Raw genomic sequence first — 15,782 nt, 5'->3', positions numbered from 1 at the left:
CTGATGTAACAAGTAGGTGCCACATTACAAGTGTTTATCCCTTGTTGTGGAGTAAACTGAACCCACCAATATATGATGTCGGCTTCGCCAAATAGCATAATGGTGTTCAGGCATGCGATACATGCAAACAGAAAGATATAGAACACTGATGGTATTTCTGCTATTTTGTCAAAAGCTGACATATCGAGCCCATGGCTGTGTACAAAATATAGGTTGAATTTTACACAGAAGATTACAGCAACCGCCCACTTTTTACAATGCTATTTATTTATTTATTTATTTAAACAGTGCCACTACCAGTTTCGAACTGCTAGGTTCATCTTCAGACGGCTAGCTCACGTTTTACATTACATTTCATGTTTTGTTTCCCCACCTGACGAAACGTCCTTTGCGTGGCGATGCCCTACAGCTAAAACAAGATGTGAGATAACGTCTTTTAATTGTAATTTGTGCCTCACGATGATTTTAAGTGATGTAAACAAATCATCATCATCATCAAATGGAAAATGTTTTGGTTGCTTACATGTAAGTAACCGAAACATCTTCCATTTAATAACAATTACAATTAAAAAGACGTTGTCAAATGGTTCAAATGGCTGTAAACACTATGGGACTTAATATCTGAGGTCATCACACACATCCATGCCTGAGGCAGGGTTCGAACCTGCGACTGTATCAGCAGCGCAGTTCGGGACTGAAGCGCCTAGAACCGCTCGGCCACAACAGCCAGCAAAGACTGTCTTGCATCTTGTTTTGGTTGTAGGGCATCACCACCCCAATGAAGTTTCGTCAGGTGGAGAAACCGAACACGAAATGTAATGTAAAACATGAACTAGCCATCTGAAGATGAACATATCGGTTCGAAACAGGTAACTGTGCTGGTTAAATAAATAAATAGCACTGTAACAAGTGGCTGGTTGCTGTAGTCTTCTGTGTAAGAGTCAACCTATAAGATGATATAATAATTTTGCGCACATATTAGTTTTTGGAATGTAGGTCGGTCATCAGCAGATTCAAGCATCAGTTTTGTTGCGACTCGATCAGGGTCAGTACACATCTGACAGATTTTATTTGTATTTGCTGCCATTACAATGCACACACACAAGACAGCAAGCATGATACTTCCAACAAACCTTCCTTGTAAGCATTTGCTGCAACAATCATTTCTGTAAGTATTCCTGGTATTGAGACCTCATTTGTATAGCATACGAATCGTGCTACCTTGTATGCTTTTGTATGTGAATAGGACCATCGAAGACTGTCTTCTCATGCACACTAGTTTCAGCAATAAGAAAGAGTCTTGAGTAACTCTCTGGTAGTTAACAATGACAGTCTGCCAACATTTTGAAGATGTGAAAGACTGCTTACAGAAAAGATTTGGGGAGCATTCTACTTTAAATAGCAAACAAATCAGAAATGGACTGCACATATTTGTGACAAATTCATAACAAATTGAGATTTTGCTCATACAAATAAATCTGCAGCTTTCTGTCAGTGCAGAGAAATGGTAGACATTACTAACAGGCGACAATAGTGCAATATTACCTTTGTGATGAGCGTGTGCGCTACGCGATGCGGGTACTCTTGGTCTGAGATCAGCACACCAGCCAGGTTATCCGCACGAACGTAGACGTGGCACATGTATTCTGTAACACATTGCGTTTATATTCAGTTACCTAATGTTGTGCTCTGAACTTTAATCATATCTCTACACATTGCCCAATAAACAAAATTACCACTAAACCAGACAAGTTGTTAAGCAGTAGATACTTAAGTGCTACCCATGCAAACCCTGGGCAGATTGCTACTTCTGAGAGTCAATTTTCTGAGTTTCCACGCAGTCCTCATTTCTCCTCCATTAAGGGGACCACATCGTGGTTCAGGTAAAAAAAATTCGATTTTCAGTTTTCATCATATTTTGACAGATTAAGGTTTCATTTAAGTACTCTGAAAAGGGTTTTGCCGAAAAAAAAAATTTTCAAGCATTTAAAGAGCATTTTCCTAACACGTGTGTTTATGTGCCACGCCCACTTTTCTGTCACCGACTTTTCTGCATATATTTTAGATCTTTATATCCCCTACATTGCACGTTAGGGATTTTTTTTTTCCTTACTCCCAAGTGTGTTGACTATCCTTGGAATGCAACAGTCGGTATTCTTTTGTTTCTGCTGCTTGTAACAACATGCTTTCAAACACTTGGTTAGTTTTGTTCAAGTGTGATTGCGAGTAGTGGTTATAGAAAACTTGCAGGTATACTATGGGCAGGCAATTAGGAGAAATAAAGAAAATCTAGAGACAATGAAGAGAGATGTTTGGGCCATATTCTTCCATAAGTCCTCTACTGATAAGCCATGTATTGTGTCCGTCAGGAGAAAATTTTTCACGCAAATACAATAGGGCTCAGGCAAGTGGAGAATCTTATTCTCACCAGCATCCTCTTCCTGCTGCTGTTATTACAGCAATTAAACCTATTTTGAGAGATTTGTCTCATCCTTATCTTCTAAGGAAATGCCTGCATGGGCAGATATAGAACCCAAATGAACATTTCAAGAGCATAATTTGGAACCGCCTTCCTAAAACTGTATTTGTAGGCATGCATACATGAAACTAGGAGTTCATGATGCTGTTATTACATTCAATTGTGTTAATATTGGAAAGTGTTTGGTACTGAAAAAGATGGGAATTAATCCTCGTGAAAATATGACCACTGGGCTGCAACACTGCGATAAAATGATGATAGCCGATGCAGACAGGTCTGCATCTAATATAGACAAGAAAGCAAGACAAACATGCAGGAAGGAGAAAAAGAAGCTGGAAGACTTTCTAGAGGCCAAAGAAGGGCCATCATATGCAGCACGACAGTTTTAATTAACTGTAAGTAACAAATTTCAAAAGTTTTTTTCTTTAAAGTCAAATTCCCACAAACTAAAATTTTCAGTACATATGCCCCATTAAATCAGAAAACTATCATAGATAAATGAATGAAATTTTCAGAGACTCTGCATAACATAAAAAGCCACCTCTGGTACTACATTCATTAATATTCCCCCCATAAGGAAGTTCACAAAAAAATATTTTCTGCAGAAAAACTTAATATTTTTGTTAATAAATTTAAAAAAGTATTTCTTAAAACCTATAAAATGGATAAAGTAGATTTTAGTAGAGCTGCCTCTATTATCATCATGTAACACACAGTAAAAATATTAAGGTCCTGCATCAAATAGTTTTTCAGAAATGGGTCAAATACTTGCCTAAATTAACATGTGTTAGATAGGCAGGGTGTGGTCCCCTTAATTATCAGTTCATTTTGTTCTCTTTTTTTCCCCAGTTTTGTTCTCCAACTGCACTTCCATTTCTCAATTATTTGTCTGCACGAGTTTCTGTCTGCAACTTCTACAGAATTTATTTGGGCTCTTTCTAGATATTTTCTCTGTCTTCTTGTGTATTTTAAAATTGATTAAGCATCTCTTGTTGCTGGGAGACTGTGGATGTGATCATAAAATTTTAATCTCCTTTTTCACGTTTGCTGCAAGGTTGGTTAATTTTTCTGTTTTCCAGAATTTTAATCTACAACCAGTACAATTCTGTTTGGCCTGAGAATCTGTCCCATAATACTGCTTCCCCTTTTTTGCATGTTTCCCATCTTGTCTTCTATGAGCAGTTAATGGTTTCAGCGGCGTCCACGGTTTCTGGCTTGATGTGTGGAGAAAAATGTTTTGTTGTAGACACTGTGACTTCTTCCGGAGACCCTCTTGACTTTCAGTACACAAATTTTCTGTAGTATTATTTCTTCCCCAGTAGGTTTAAAGAGATCTAGACCAAGTCTTTTAAAAACAGTACCTGCCGCTAGACCATTGACAGACACAGGCAGTATGTCTCGCAATGTTGTTTGTTATTCAGTGAGCACAATTGAATGCCATGGTTACCAGTGGAGAAATGCCTCATCTCCTATGAATACAATGCTCTGTTGCCTCGGTAGATGACAGTTTTGGACACAGGTTTATATCTGCTGTTTATCTTTCTCTTGGAACCCTCTAAAATCTCCAATGTTTCTTGGTACAAGGGCAGTAGATTTGGATCTAATACTGTTCATTTCAATAATGAACTACTACGTTATCTACCTGTGAACCCGTGTCTATGGCCCTCCGAGTCTCGTGGACGAATAGCGCGAGCTGGGTTTCACACGACCGTCTTTTTCGAAACCCATGCTGATTCCTACAGAGTAGATTAATAGTCTCCAGAAAAGTCATTATACTCTAACATAATACGTGTTCCAAAATTCTACAACTGATCGACGTTAGAGATATAGGTCTATAGTTCTCCACATCTGTTCGACGTCCCTTCTTGAAAACGGGGATGACCTGTGCCCTTTTCCAATCCTTTGGAACGCTACGCTCTTCTAGAGACCTACGGTACACTGCTGCAAGAAGGGGGGCAAGTTCCTTCGTGTACTCTGTGTAAAATCGAACTGGTATCCCATCAGGTCCAGCTGCCTTTCCTCTTTTGAGCGATTTTAATTGTTTCTCTATCCCTCTGTCGTCTATTTCGATATCTACCATTTTGTCATCTGTGCCACAATCTAGAGAAGGAACTACAGTGCAGTCTTCTTCTGTGAAACAGCTTTGGAAAAAGACATTTAGTATTTCGGCCTTTAGTCTGTCATCCTCTGTTTCAGTACCATTTTGGTCACAGAGTGTCTGGACATTTTGTTTTGATCCACCTACCGCTTTGACATAAGACCAGAATTTCTTAGGATTTTCTGCCAAGTCAGTACATAGAACTTTACTTTCAAATTCATTGAACGCCTCTCGCATAGCCCTCCTCACACTACATTTTGCTTCACGTAATTTTCGTTTGTCTGCAAGGCTTTGGCTATGTTTATGCTTCCTGTGAAGTTCCCTTTGCTTCCGCAGCAGTTTTCTAATTCAGTTGTTGTACCACGGTGGCTCTTTTCCATCTCTTACGATCTTGCTTGGCACATACTCATCTAACGCATATTGTACGATGGTTTTGAACCTTGTCCACTGATCCTCAACACTATCTGTACTTGAGACAAAACTTTTGTGTTGAGCCGTCAGGTACTCTGTTATCTGCTTTTTCTCACTTTTGCTAAAAAGAAAAATCTCCCCACCTTTTTTAATATTTCTATTTACGGCTGAAATCATCGATGCAGTAGCCGCTTTATGATCACTGATTCCCTGTTCTGCGTTAACTGTTTCAAATAGTTCGAGTCTGTTTGTCACCAGAAGGTCTAATATGTTATTGCCACGAGTCGGTTCTCTGTTTAACTGCTCAAGGTAGTTTTCAGATAAAGCACTTTAAAAAATTTGACTGGATTCTTTGTCCCTGCCACCCGTTATGAACATTTGAGTCTCCCAGTCCATATCCAGCAAATTAAAATTATGAAAAGGATAGATTGCTACTCGCCATAAAGAGACGTTCGCTCGCAGACAGGCACAACAAAATGACCCTCTTGTCTGAACTGTGCTTGTGTGAATGCGTTTCTCTTTTAGAAGAAGGTTTTTTGGCTCAGCTGTATAGCAGTCTTTTTGTTGTGCCCGTCTGTCACTTAACATCTCCTCTATACGGTGAGTAGCAACATACCCTTTTCATAATATTCGTGTTTTTCCATTCTGGATTTTTCCCTTGTTTGATTTTGCCTAGCGGCTATTCCTATTTCTAGTATTCATTCCATGAACTGATCCTGTTGGTCTGAAAGAGAGACCCATTTCAGTCTCTGCTCCCGGTTACAGTTTCACAGTCCCTATTCCTTCAAGAGCATGGCTGGTTGATTGTCATGCCCACATAAATGGCTGTGCAAAAATATAGCAGAGCTGATGATATGGCTGGAGTAGGACTTTTCTTGTGAATAAAGACATCTAGATTGCTTAATTTATTTCTTTACTTATAATTAGGGCTCTATTTGTAAAAAGAGAGGTTCTGGTACCGTGAGCTTCCAGGAGGTGTTTCGAAATTTAGACTTTCTTCAAATGCTATTTTAACACTTTTCTTACCATTTCCAAAGTATGAATGTAACATCTATTTTACATTGTTTCAACCGCAGCAAAATTCCGTTGTACCACACCTCAAAAGCTGCACTTTTTTTTTTTTGGCACACCAGTCTGTAGTGTCGCAAATTGAGCACTTCTTATAACTATGTTTCAGCTATTGCAATAAAAGTTCTGCATGGACACAGGTCGTCTTACAGACACTGAACTTTGCTTTAAAATTTCAATGACAGTACTTAGCTAATGCATCACAACACATGAAGAACTATATTCAGTGTCTAATGTGCATTTACTGTGTCTGTGGCTCTTAGCATTACTTGCTGATGATGGCAGTTTGTCAATATTGACTGTAGCCAAACGTGATAGTATACAATAGCCGATGACAATTTCTGCATCTAATAATTTCTTTCGAGAGAAGATATGAATTTATCACATTTGGTTCAACATGAAGAGCAGGAAGAAAACTAAACGTGTTTAAAGTCTGACCACCAGTGAAGCAGGAGGATTAAGTTAGGATGGAATGCGACAGTTTGCTTGCGATTTGGCAAAGCTAATGAATCTCTACACGAAAATATGATTGCTGTAATACACCGATTTGTAGCATAACCTGAGACGTTTGTCACTGCAGAAACCTATTTGTATGTGCTATTTCCGATTTTACCAAAAAATTTGACTTGTGGTTAAACTCTAACCTAATAGAACGAAATTGCAATTAACTTTGTTTATGAGCCATATGATATTGTGAACAAGCAATCCAACTGGCTATGCTGAATAACTTTTCTTTTTTGAAGCAGCGTCCAGCCTCATTTCCATCTCTTTCTGGTCTCTGCTTACTGTAAGCCATACATGTATATATGTTAATTGGGTCAGTTATTTTTTTGGCATTATTTTTGTGGCATTCAATAAGCTTAACGAATGTATGGCATATGACTGTTTCCTGTAGAGAGGTCTGCAAGGTCCACCCAGTTCATTTCACACAGCTGTAAAATTATTGTTGTGGTCTTCACTCCAGAAACTAGTTTGATGCAGCTCTCCATGCTACTCTATCCTGTGCAAGCTTCTTCATCTCCCAGTACCTACTGCAGTCTACATCCTTCTGAATCTGCTTGGTGTATTCATCTCTTGATCTCCCTCTACAATTTTTACCCTCGACGCTGCCCTCCAATGCTAAATTGGTGATCCCTTGATGCCTCAGAACATGTCCTACCAACCGATCCCTTCTTCTATTCAAGTTGTGCCATAAACTCCTCTTCTCCCCAATTCTATTCAATACCTCCTCATTAGTTATGTGATCTACCCATCTAATCTTAAGCATTCTTCTGTAGCACCACATTTCAAAAGCTTCTCTTCTCTTCTTGTCCAAACTATTTATCGTCCATGTTTCACTTCCATACCTGGCTACACTCCGCACAAATACTTTCAGAAATGACTTCCTGACACTTAAATCTATACTCGATGTGAACATAATAACTGGTACAAACTCTTTTTGCTCTCAGACAAACTTTTTTTATATCAAATTTTAAATGTAGTGATATTCTGATAACTGGTTTCTCGAAAATGGTGGCACAACATTAACACCTGTGGCAGACTAAGGCAACATATGGCAGCAGTAGTCTGTCCAAGTGGCCACCCTCTTCCTTCCGGAGAAGGATAAATAAATAGTAATGAGCTGTCCCTTATTAGTCGACCACAATATTATTGCATGCTGGAGTAAGGTAGCTTCGCTCAGTTTATCATGAGTCAGTATGTAATTGGGGTTGATAGTATATGCACAACTGACCTGAAGGCATGGACAAAGCAATGTGTTGAGGTGTTCCTTAGTCGCCACTATACTTCTTTACTGTAACATCAACCCGGATTTCTAATGTGCAATGATATTGTGGTTGAGTAGTACAGAACTTGCTTCTGTTCAACAATGGAGTTATTGCTGCCACTTTGCTACGATACTGTACGATCTCAAATGGCAACAAGTGGGCTTTCTATTTTTGGCAATGGAGGACTATTAATATTTTATAAGAAGCAAATAAAATCTGTACTCTATTAAACATCATACTTAAATCAATTTCCTTTAGCTCCCATAAAGAATGAGTTAACTATTTTGCTTTATTTTCAGTTTGTTTAGAAAGTTTACATAATGTGTAATTTGATTACTACAATGATACATGCTCTTCATCACTGTCTTGGGCAATGTCATGAAGAGTATAAAGAAGCGGTATGGACCTGAATTGAAAGCAATTGTGCCTGCTCACTATATAATCTTGAGAGGTATAAATTAAGTCCAAGAAAACTGGAATACATGCACAATCACTTTGAGAAGGTTGGTCTTAAAGTCAGTGAATGAAAGACTGTGGCCATGAAGTTAAGCAGGCGCACAAGAAGATCAGCCCAAGTTACAGATGGATGGAACATCTGAGGAGGATGTGCAACATTCGCCAAAATTGGACAGTGTGATGGATTGAAATAACTCAACTCGAAATTAAGTTCTAACATGTACATATAAAGCTGCCTACTTTTCCATCCCCCCCTTCCCCTCCGTCCCATGCATACACGCACGCGAGAGGGGGGTGGGGTTTGTTGCTGCATACTGAACTCCTTTTTGAGCCATTGACAGCTTCAACAAAGTGTAGTAATGGTAATTTCTTCCTCTACTGTCATAGGTATGTATGTTACCAGTTTTCTCATATTGAAATGGATTATTTATAATGAACCACATCACATACATATTGTGATGGTGCACTTTAAATTCCCATCTCCTTGAAGAGGTACCTACATGACGACCATAGGTGAATACCACATATTATTCTTACTGCTCGCTTTTGTGCAATCAATACTTTCGTTTGATGATTTACCCCAGAAAATTATTCCACGAGAATAACTGAAAGTAAACATGCAAAATATGAAAGGAGGCTGATTTGTTAGTATCCAAGACTACCAATTATACTAAAAGCAACAGCAGTTCAATTTAATGTTTAAGAAGCTCAATAATATGCTTCTTCCACTTCAGGTTTTCAACAGTATATATCCCGTACACTCAAACAAATTTGGAGTATTCTACATCACTGATTCCTGTTCATGTGCTATATTATTTGTTGGAATGATTCTTTCCATGTACAAAATTGAATGTACTGTTTTTCTCAAAATTTTAGAGATAATCCATTTCCAGAGAACCACTTTCAATAATACTCTGTAGAACAACATTAAAAATTCCTTCTGTTGCTTCTCTCTAACGGTATTTATTGTAACACTAGTATCATGTGCAGAAAGTGCTTCTTCTGCTTGTTGAACATTAAGTGAAGAAAGATCACTCACATCTACAGGGCATCCCAGGGGGAATAGTCATTTTTCAGGAATATACTGGGAGACATATACCTGCAACTGCAAGTTCTTTGCTTGCCATATTTTGGGACGAGGTAGTATCAACCAAAACAAGAAAATACTGCCCAGCAAGCATAGACTCAAACATACACTTTAAGAGCTATCAGCAGTTGTTCAATAAGAGGTGTGTTTCACAGTTCTACATAGCAAAGATGAACAAGAGCTCATAGTTCCTTAGGTAAGCATTGCTGAGTCCACGTTTATTAGACTATTTTTGCTTCAAAGTTCCTTTTATTTCCCTGAATACTGACCATTCCTGGAAGCCCAATGGACTCCCTTTGTGATTTCTCATCAGTTACTAAAATTTTCTACCCTTCTGACACTGAAATATTCAGGACAACAATTTGCATTCCCTTTGTTAAGTATGATTCAAAACAGTTGTGTGTAAAGCCATCAATTTCATTTTTCTAATGTAACATGATCTACATAATTAAATGTCTTGGAAAGATCACAAAAAGTAACAATTTGTGATGTGTTATTATTTAAGGCTTGCAGTATCGGTGGCTGAATGTTTGGTGGAGCTTTGGCAATTCCTACCAGGGACAAAGGATCCCCTTAGTACAGTTCTGCTTGCAACAGTCTTCCCCGTGGGTATAACCCATGTAGCAAGGGATAGTCGACAGTTGTGCTCCATCACCAATCCAACTTATTCAACTATCTTAGTCCAGTACATCCCTACACCACACTTATTCCTGACCCCTTGCCATATGGGTTGTACCCTGCAGCAAATCCTGGTGCAACAACTGTCCGATACACCCACTCTAGTCCCATCACAGGCTTATCTACTTATCAGATGAAATGCCTCTTGTGAATGCAATCACATCATTTGCAAGCTCTGCTGCAACGTCTGCAGAACATATCACCAACCAGTATGAAACTTAGCGAGACCAAGTTATACCTACATCTATGCTCTGCAAACCACTGAAGAGCATGGCAGAGGGTACATCCCATTGTGCCAGTTACTAGGGTTTCTTCTCATTCTGTTCACACACAGAGTGCGGAAGGAATGATTGTTTAAATCCTTCTGTGTGTGCTGTAATTAGTCAAATATTGTCCTCCCGATCTCTTTGTGAGCTACACGTACATGGTTGTAGACACTCAGAGTCATCAAATAAAGTCGGTTCTTGAAACTTTGTAAGTAGGCTTACTTGGGATAGATTACGTCAATCTTCAAGAGTCTGCCAGTTTGGTTTCTTCAGCGTCTCTCCGACACTGTCCCACAGACTGAACATGTGACAACTCGTGCTGCCCTTCTTCGCATATGTTCAGTGTCCACTGATAGTCCAATTTGGTACGGGTCCCACACATTTGAGCAATATTCTAGAAACAATTGCATGAGTGACTTATAAGCTATCTCCTTTGTAAACTAATTACTTTTCATATTAACAGAATCTTCCGTCGGTTCTTGGTAGAACAAAAGCAAACTGGTGCTTTTCATTTATTAACTTCTTTTCCCTGGTATTCTACCAATAAACTGAAGTCTACCACCTGCTTCATTCAAAACTGAGCCCATGTGATCATTCCATTTCATATCCATACAATGTTTTACACCCAGGTATTTGTATAAGTTAGCCAATTCTAACTATGATTCATTGATATTACAATCAAGGATACTATGTTTTTTCATTTTGTGAAATGCATAATTTTATGGCTCTGAATATTTAAAGCAATTTGCCAATTTTTGCATCACTGTGAAGCAGAATATCTTAACTTAAAAATGTAATGCTCTTTGTTGCAGTGACAAATAAGGCAATTTTCATCAACAAAAAGCCCGATTACTTGATGAAATTTAAACCGAGAAATGAGTGCTCAAACAATCAGACTGACTGACTTGCTATTTTGAAGCCTCGATAGTAATGTACACTAACGCTAAAAGAACATCACATTCTCTGAGGAATCCAAACCATCACAACAGCTTAGTTGATGAAAGAGGAAACAAGATAAAGATATGACAATGTTGCAAAAGAATAACTGGGTTAAAGCTTGCACATGCACAAAAATGAACTTGCAGACCAACTTGCAAAAGAGACATCCAAATAACAAGATCAAGTTAGCTGTAACAAATGTCCCAAAACCTTAATGAAACAATGGTGTCAAATAGCAACCCTGGAAAAATGGGAGAAATAATGGCGATAATACAAAAAGAAATCATTATAAAGGGATATTTTCCAACAGTGCAATCAGATTATCAACGTCTCTTAACAGCAATGATACTGGGAGATGGAAAACTGAATGCTTACTAGCATCAGTTCATAATAACTAACAATGCCATGTGTCCACGTACTGTTAACCAAACAGTAGAACACAAAACTTTGACAGGCATAGAAATGTACTACTGAAAAATGCAATAATGAAAGACAGAAACTAGGCAACTAGCAAGAACCTCTTTTAAAAACACTTGTATAATTTCCATACTTCAATGGAGTTTCCAAATTTAAGAATTTCACTCACAAATTTCAAAGCAAACTCTTCACTAATTTTAAGACAGTAACCAATCCAAGAGAAATTCGCAACATTTAAAATAGCTTCTTTAAGTCTACAACAAGAGTTATAATTATGTAAAGCAACAAATGTAGCAGTACTCATGTAATGGAGCATATAAATAAAAATAACATGGCAACTGCTAACTATTTACAAAACGTCTTTTACATCAAGCTAAAGCAACATTTTATTTATACTGAACTCCAGGTCAAATATATCTCTCCCAGGAGGGGGTGGGGGTGGGGGGGAGAGAGAGAAGGGGGAGAGAAGAGAGAGATTTTTTTTGGGAGGGGGGGGGGGATGGAGTGTTCAAAGAGGAATATTCGATACCAGTTGTAGACTTTGCCTATTGACGTTATGTTCATTGCTCCTGTGATGTCACCTTTCAGTGCATAGATTTGCAGTTTTGTTGTTAGTTGGCGGGTTGCCCACCGAATCACATTTCCATATGACCTAACTGTTCCTACTGTGCAGTCAGTATCATCATGACGGAGCAGTGCGATACTTTTATGGCCACATTACTTACTGCAGTCCCACCCTCATCTAATCCCATCCTGCTTTGTAGGTGTGTTGTATATGTATCTGACGTCATATACTACGGTGCCACATGGTCAAAGGATGAATTAACAAATAATCTTTATTAGTGGAGTTTGTTTTCATTCTTATAAGGTAAGTGTTTACAACTGATTTAGAAATATGGAGATGTATGTGCCTTCTACCATTCACCAAATTCATTTATCTGTAAAACTGCATTTTTCTAAAATCCACGTTTGATGCCAAAAAGCAGATCGAGTATGGTGGCACAAACTGTTGACGAAACAGTATCATGCAACAGCCAATCAGAATCAACAGATTTTTTTAAAAAGAGTCATAAATGACGAGTCATTTAAGCAAAAAGCTAAATATTTGCTTGAATCAATATTAGTTGAGGCATGCAGGCTTTATAAATAATATTTCCCAAAAGTTTCGGTGTGTTGTCATATACTCTATCAGTAATAATAATAATAATAATAATAATAACACCACCAATGCTGCTGCTGTTGATGCCACCGCCACCAACACCAATGGGTGCAAAAATGGAATTCCAATGAAGTGATTAAAACACAGCAGAATGGAACAGCTCATGGCAAGATCTGAATGACATCATTGTGGCTTTAGATATTTGACTGCTGCAGTGGCAATATACTGAAAATAATGCAACCCATGTCCGCATGTTGATCTCTTGAACTCTGCATACTGAACGATTAATTTCTAAAGCCCAAGATACCCATTCTCTTATGTTCTCACCTTCAGAACCTTAAGTAAGTACTCCTTTTCTGGTCAACTTCCTTATTTTGATTACTTCGGTGGTATGTCTAATAGAATGTTGGAGGCGTTTGGAAAGAAAACATGAGGCTAGGCAGGGCACAACACATTATCTTGGATGTATAGTCACCAACAAAAAAACAGCTCTGAGCACTATGGGACTTAACATCTGAGGTCATCAGTCCCCTAGAACTTAGAACTACTTAAACCTAACTAACCTAAGGACATCACACGCCAGCCATGCCTGAGGCAGGATTCGAACCTGCGACCGTAGCGGTCGCGCGGTTCCAAACTGAAGCGCCTAGAACCACTCGGCCGGCATAGTCACCAGCAGATCTAGGAGTAACTTTTTACGTGCCCTCCACAATAGTTTTGGTATCCTTGTAGTTCATGTTGTATATCAGTGGTATAGCAGGTAATATTAACAGCAACCTCATACTTGCCACACAGTTATCTATAGTGAAGTAGTGTCTGCAAAAAGCTGCAGAAATATTCAATCAGATCTTGATAAGATCTGAAGGTGGTGCAAAGATGTGTCACTTAATTTAACCATGAACTCAAGAGGTGCAGTCTCTCAGGCCGTACAAAAGTTTTCGAGCTCACTCTCTCCAAGGTCAATTCTGGCAGAATTGTTTCTGTATCTCCCCCCTCCCCTCATCCTCCTCAAATCGGCTGCATTATCACCTCTTTGTTTACAGCAGACAAATGTTGGAGATTCTTAGAACCCCCCCTCCCCAACAAGGTACAAAATTTTAATGGTCCAAGTTTGATGAAATTGTTAGATGGTGGATGGAGGAAGATATCTGTGGTCAAGAAGCAGATGCAAAAGACAACAATTTTACAATAGTCAGTGATCAAAATCCTGATAGCAAACAAGAGGATCATTCAGAGGAAGACCTTCAGGACAATGTTGATGGGAATATTGCTTAAATTACACTGTAGGAAATACTGCAACGAGCAGTGTAATTTATAAAAACAGCTGTCTAGTTCTCAAATAAAAATAGAAATGTTTCTGATTGTCCATTAAAATAATTAAAGTGAATGTTAACATCAAATATGTTCCAAGTGTTAGTAAAGGAAGAGGTAGCACTGAATGTCAGTTTTGCAGACTTTCGTTTTGTACCTCTCTACTTCAGTTTTGTACAAATTTAGACTCTGGAATTTAATTACATGCGAAAATTTACTTGCTACAGAGATACCATAGTTTTTAGAGGGTAAAATTAAGTTCTCCAACAGAACATTTACATGCACAATTTAAAAATCATTCAAAAGTATATTAATTTGTGTGATAAAACATAAAATACTGCATGCTTTATTTAATGCCATTAAATCAACAAGGCATATTTTAAAAAACACTTAATCATTAAAATAAATGTTGTATAACTAAAATTTTCAAATGATTTATGCCTTAAATCATTGCTTTAAACAGCAGGACCCCATATGCCACACTTCGCAATATATGCTACAGAAAAGTCACATCATGAGATAATGGTTAAATGAACAGAAATGTAAAGTTAAGCACTTCACGGAACAAAAAGATGTGTCATACCTACAGTATCAACAATTCATCATCATAATCAGCCCACACACACACACACACAAATAACCGAATCTAACAATTGATGGGCATATGAAATGGAATGATCATAGTCTCAGTTAGATAAGGCAGTAGGAGGACTTTGACTGATTGGTAGAATACTGGGAAAATGCAGTCAATCTACAAAGGAGAGTGCTAACAAATCACAGACATTAAAAAACTGGACTGGCGGACCCTAAGACAAAAAAATCAGACTAATTACAACACACACACACACACACACACACACACACACACACACACACACACACACACACACACAGAGCCAGTTAAGAAGTCATTATTCCTCCACTCTGAATGGGAAGAACCCTTACATGTGGTGCCATGCAAAAAAACAGTGGCCATGCATTTCACAGTGGTTTGTAGTGTATGTGTGTACATGCAGAGGTTTTGTAAATACTAACCCTTTATCGAAACTGTGTTTTAACAATGCACAGAACATGAAGAAAAAAGAATAAGTCGCTGTGGATCACAGAATAAACAACAAGCACAGAGTAAACCAGGTGTACAGATTTTGTAATTATACTAGGGAAATTAAATATTATGGGCAAAACACATTAATCCCAAACATACTGGGCCCACAGTTAAAAGATGCTGACAAAAAGTAAAGATGAATGGGAAAAAAATCAACAGCATTGAATTTTACATCTTCAAGTATACATGTGGGTTAGATGGTCTATTTTTAAGCACACTGGATTGGTTAAATTTTACTGAGCAACATCCTGGGCTGTGCTTGAGCAACTATTACAAGCAGTGACCTACTTGTATTTGATGGTGCTGTAATTTCCAAACACTGTGAAACCATTAGCTGCGAATTATTGATTAAAACTCTCAAATAATGTCTGGCTTTATACCATACCAATTGTGTCTCACTAGCTGAGAGTAAAATTTAAGTACACTGTCTATGTATCCACTGGTGACGAATTTTTAGTGCTATGCTCAGTTTCGAATTTTTCTGCTCCTATGGTGGCCAAGTTATGTCATCACTACATATATAAAATGACAGAATAATTACC

The 15,782-nt window shown here is 38.2% G+C and overlaps 1 protein-coding gene across 1 annotated transcript in view; it reads right to left on the bottom strand.

Moving 5' to 3' along the window:
* LOC126426919 (synaptobrevin homolog YKT6) overlaps positions 1 to 15,782 on the bottom strand; it is a 40,738-nt gene that overhangs the window by 24,012 nt on the left and 944 nt on the right. The window contains exon 2 of the mRNA XM_050089023.1: positions 1,546 to 1,646. Within this exon, the coding sequence (XP_049944980.1) occupies positions 1,546 to 1,646 (101 nt within the window). The remainder of the gene's footprint in view (positions 1 to 1,545; positions 1,647 to 15,782) is intronic.

Source organism: Schistocerca serialis, chromosome 11, assembly GCF_023864345.2.
Source record: "Schistocerca serialis cubense isolate TAMUIC-IGC-003099 chromosome 11, iqSchSeri2.2, whole genome shotgun sequence".
NCBI classification, from domain to species: Eukaryota; Metazoa; Arthropoda; class Insecta; order Orthoptera; family Acrididae; genus Schistocerca; species Schistocerca serialis.
This window is presented reverse-complemented; position numbering and strand designations above follow the sequence as displayed.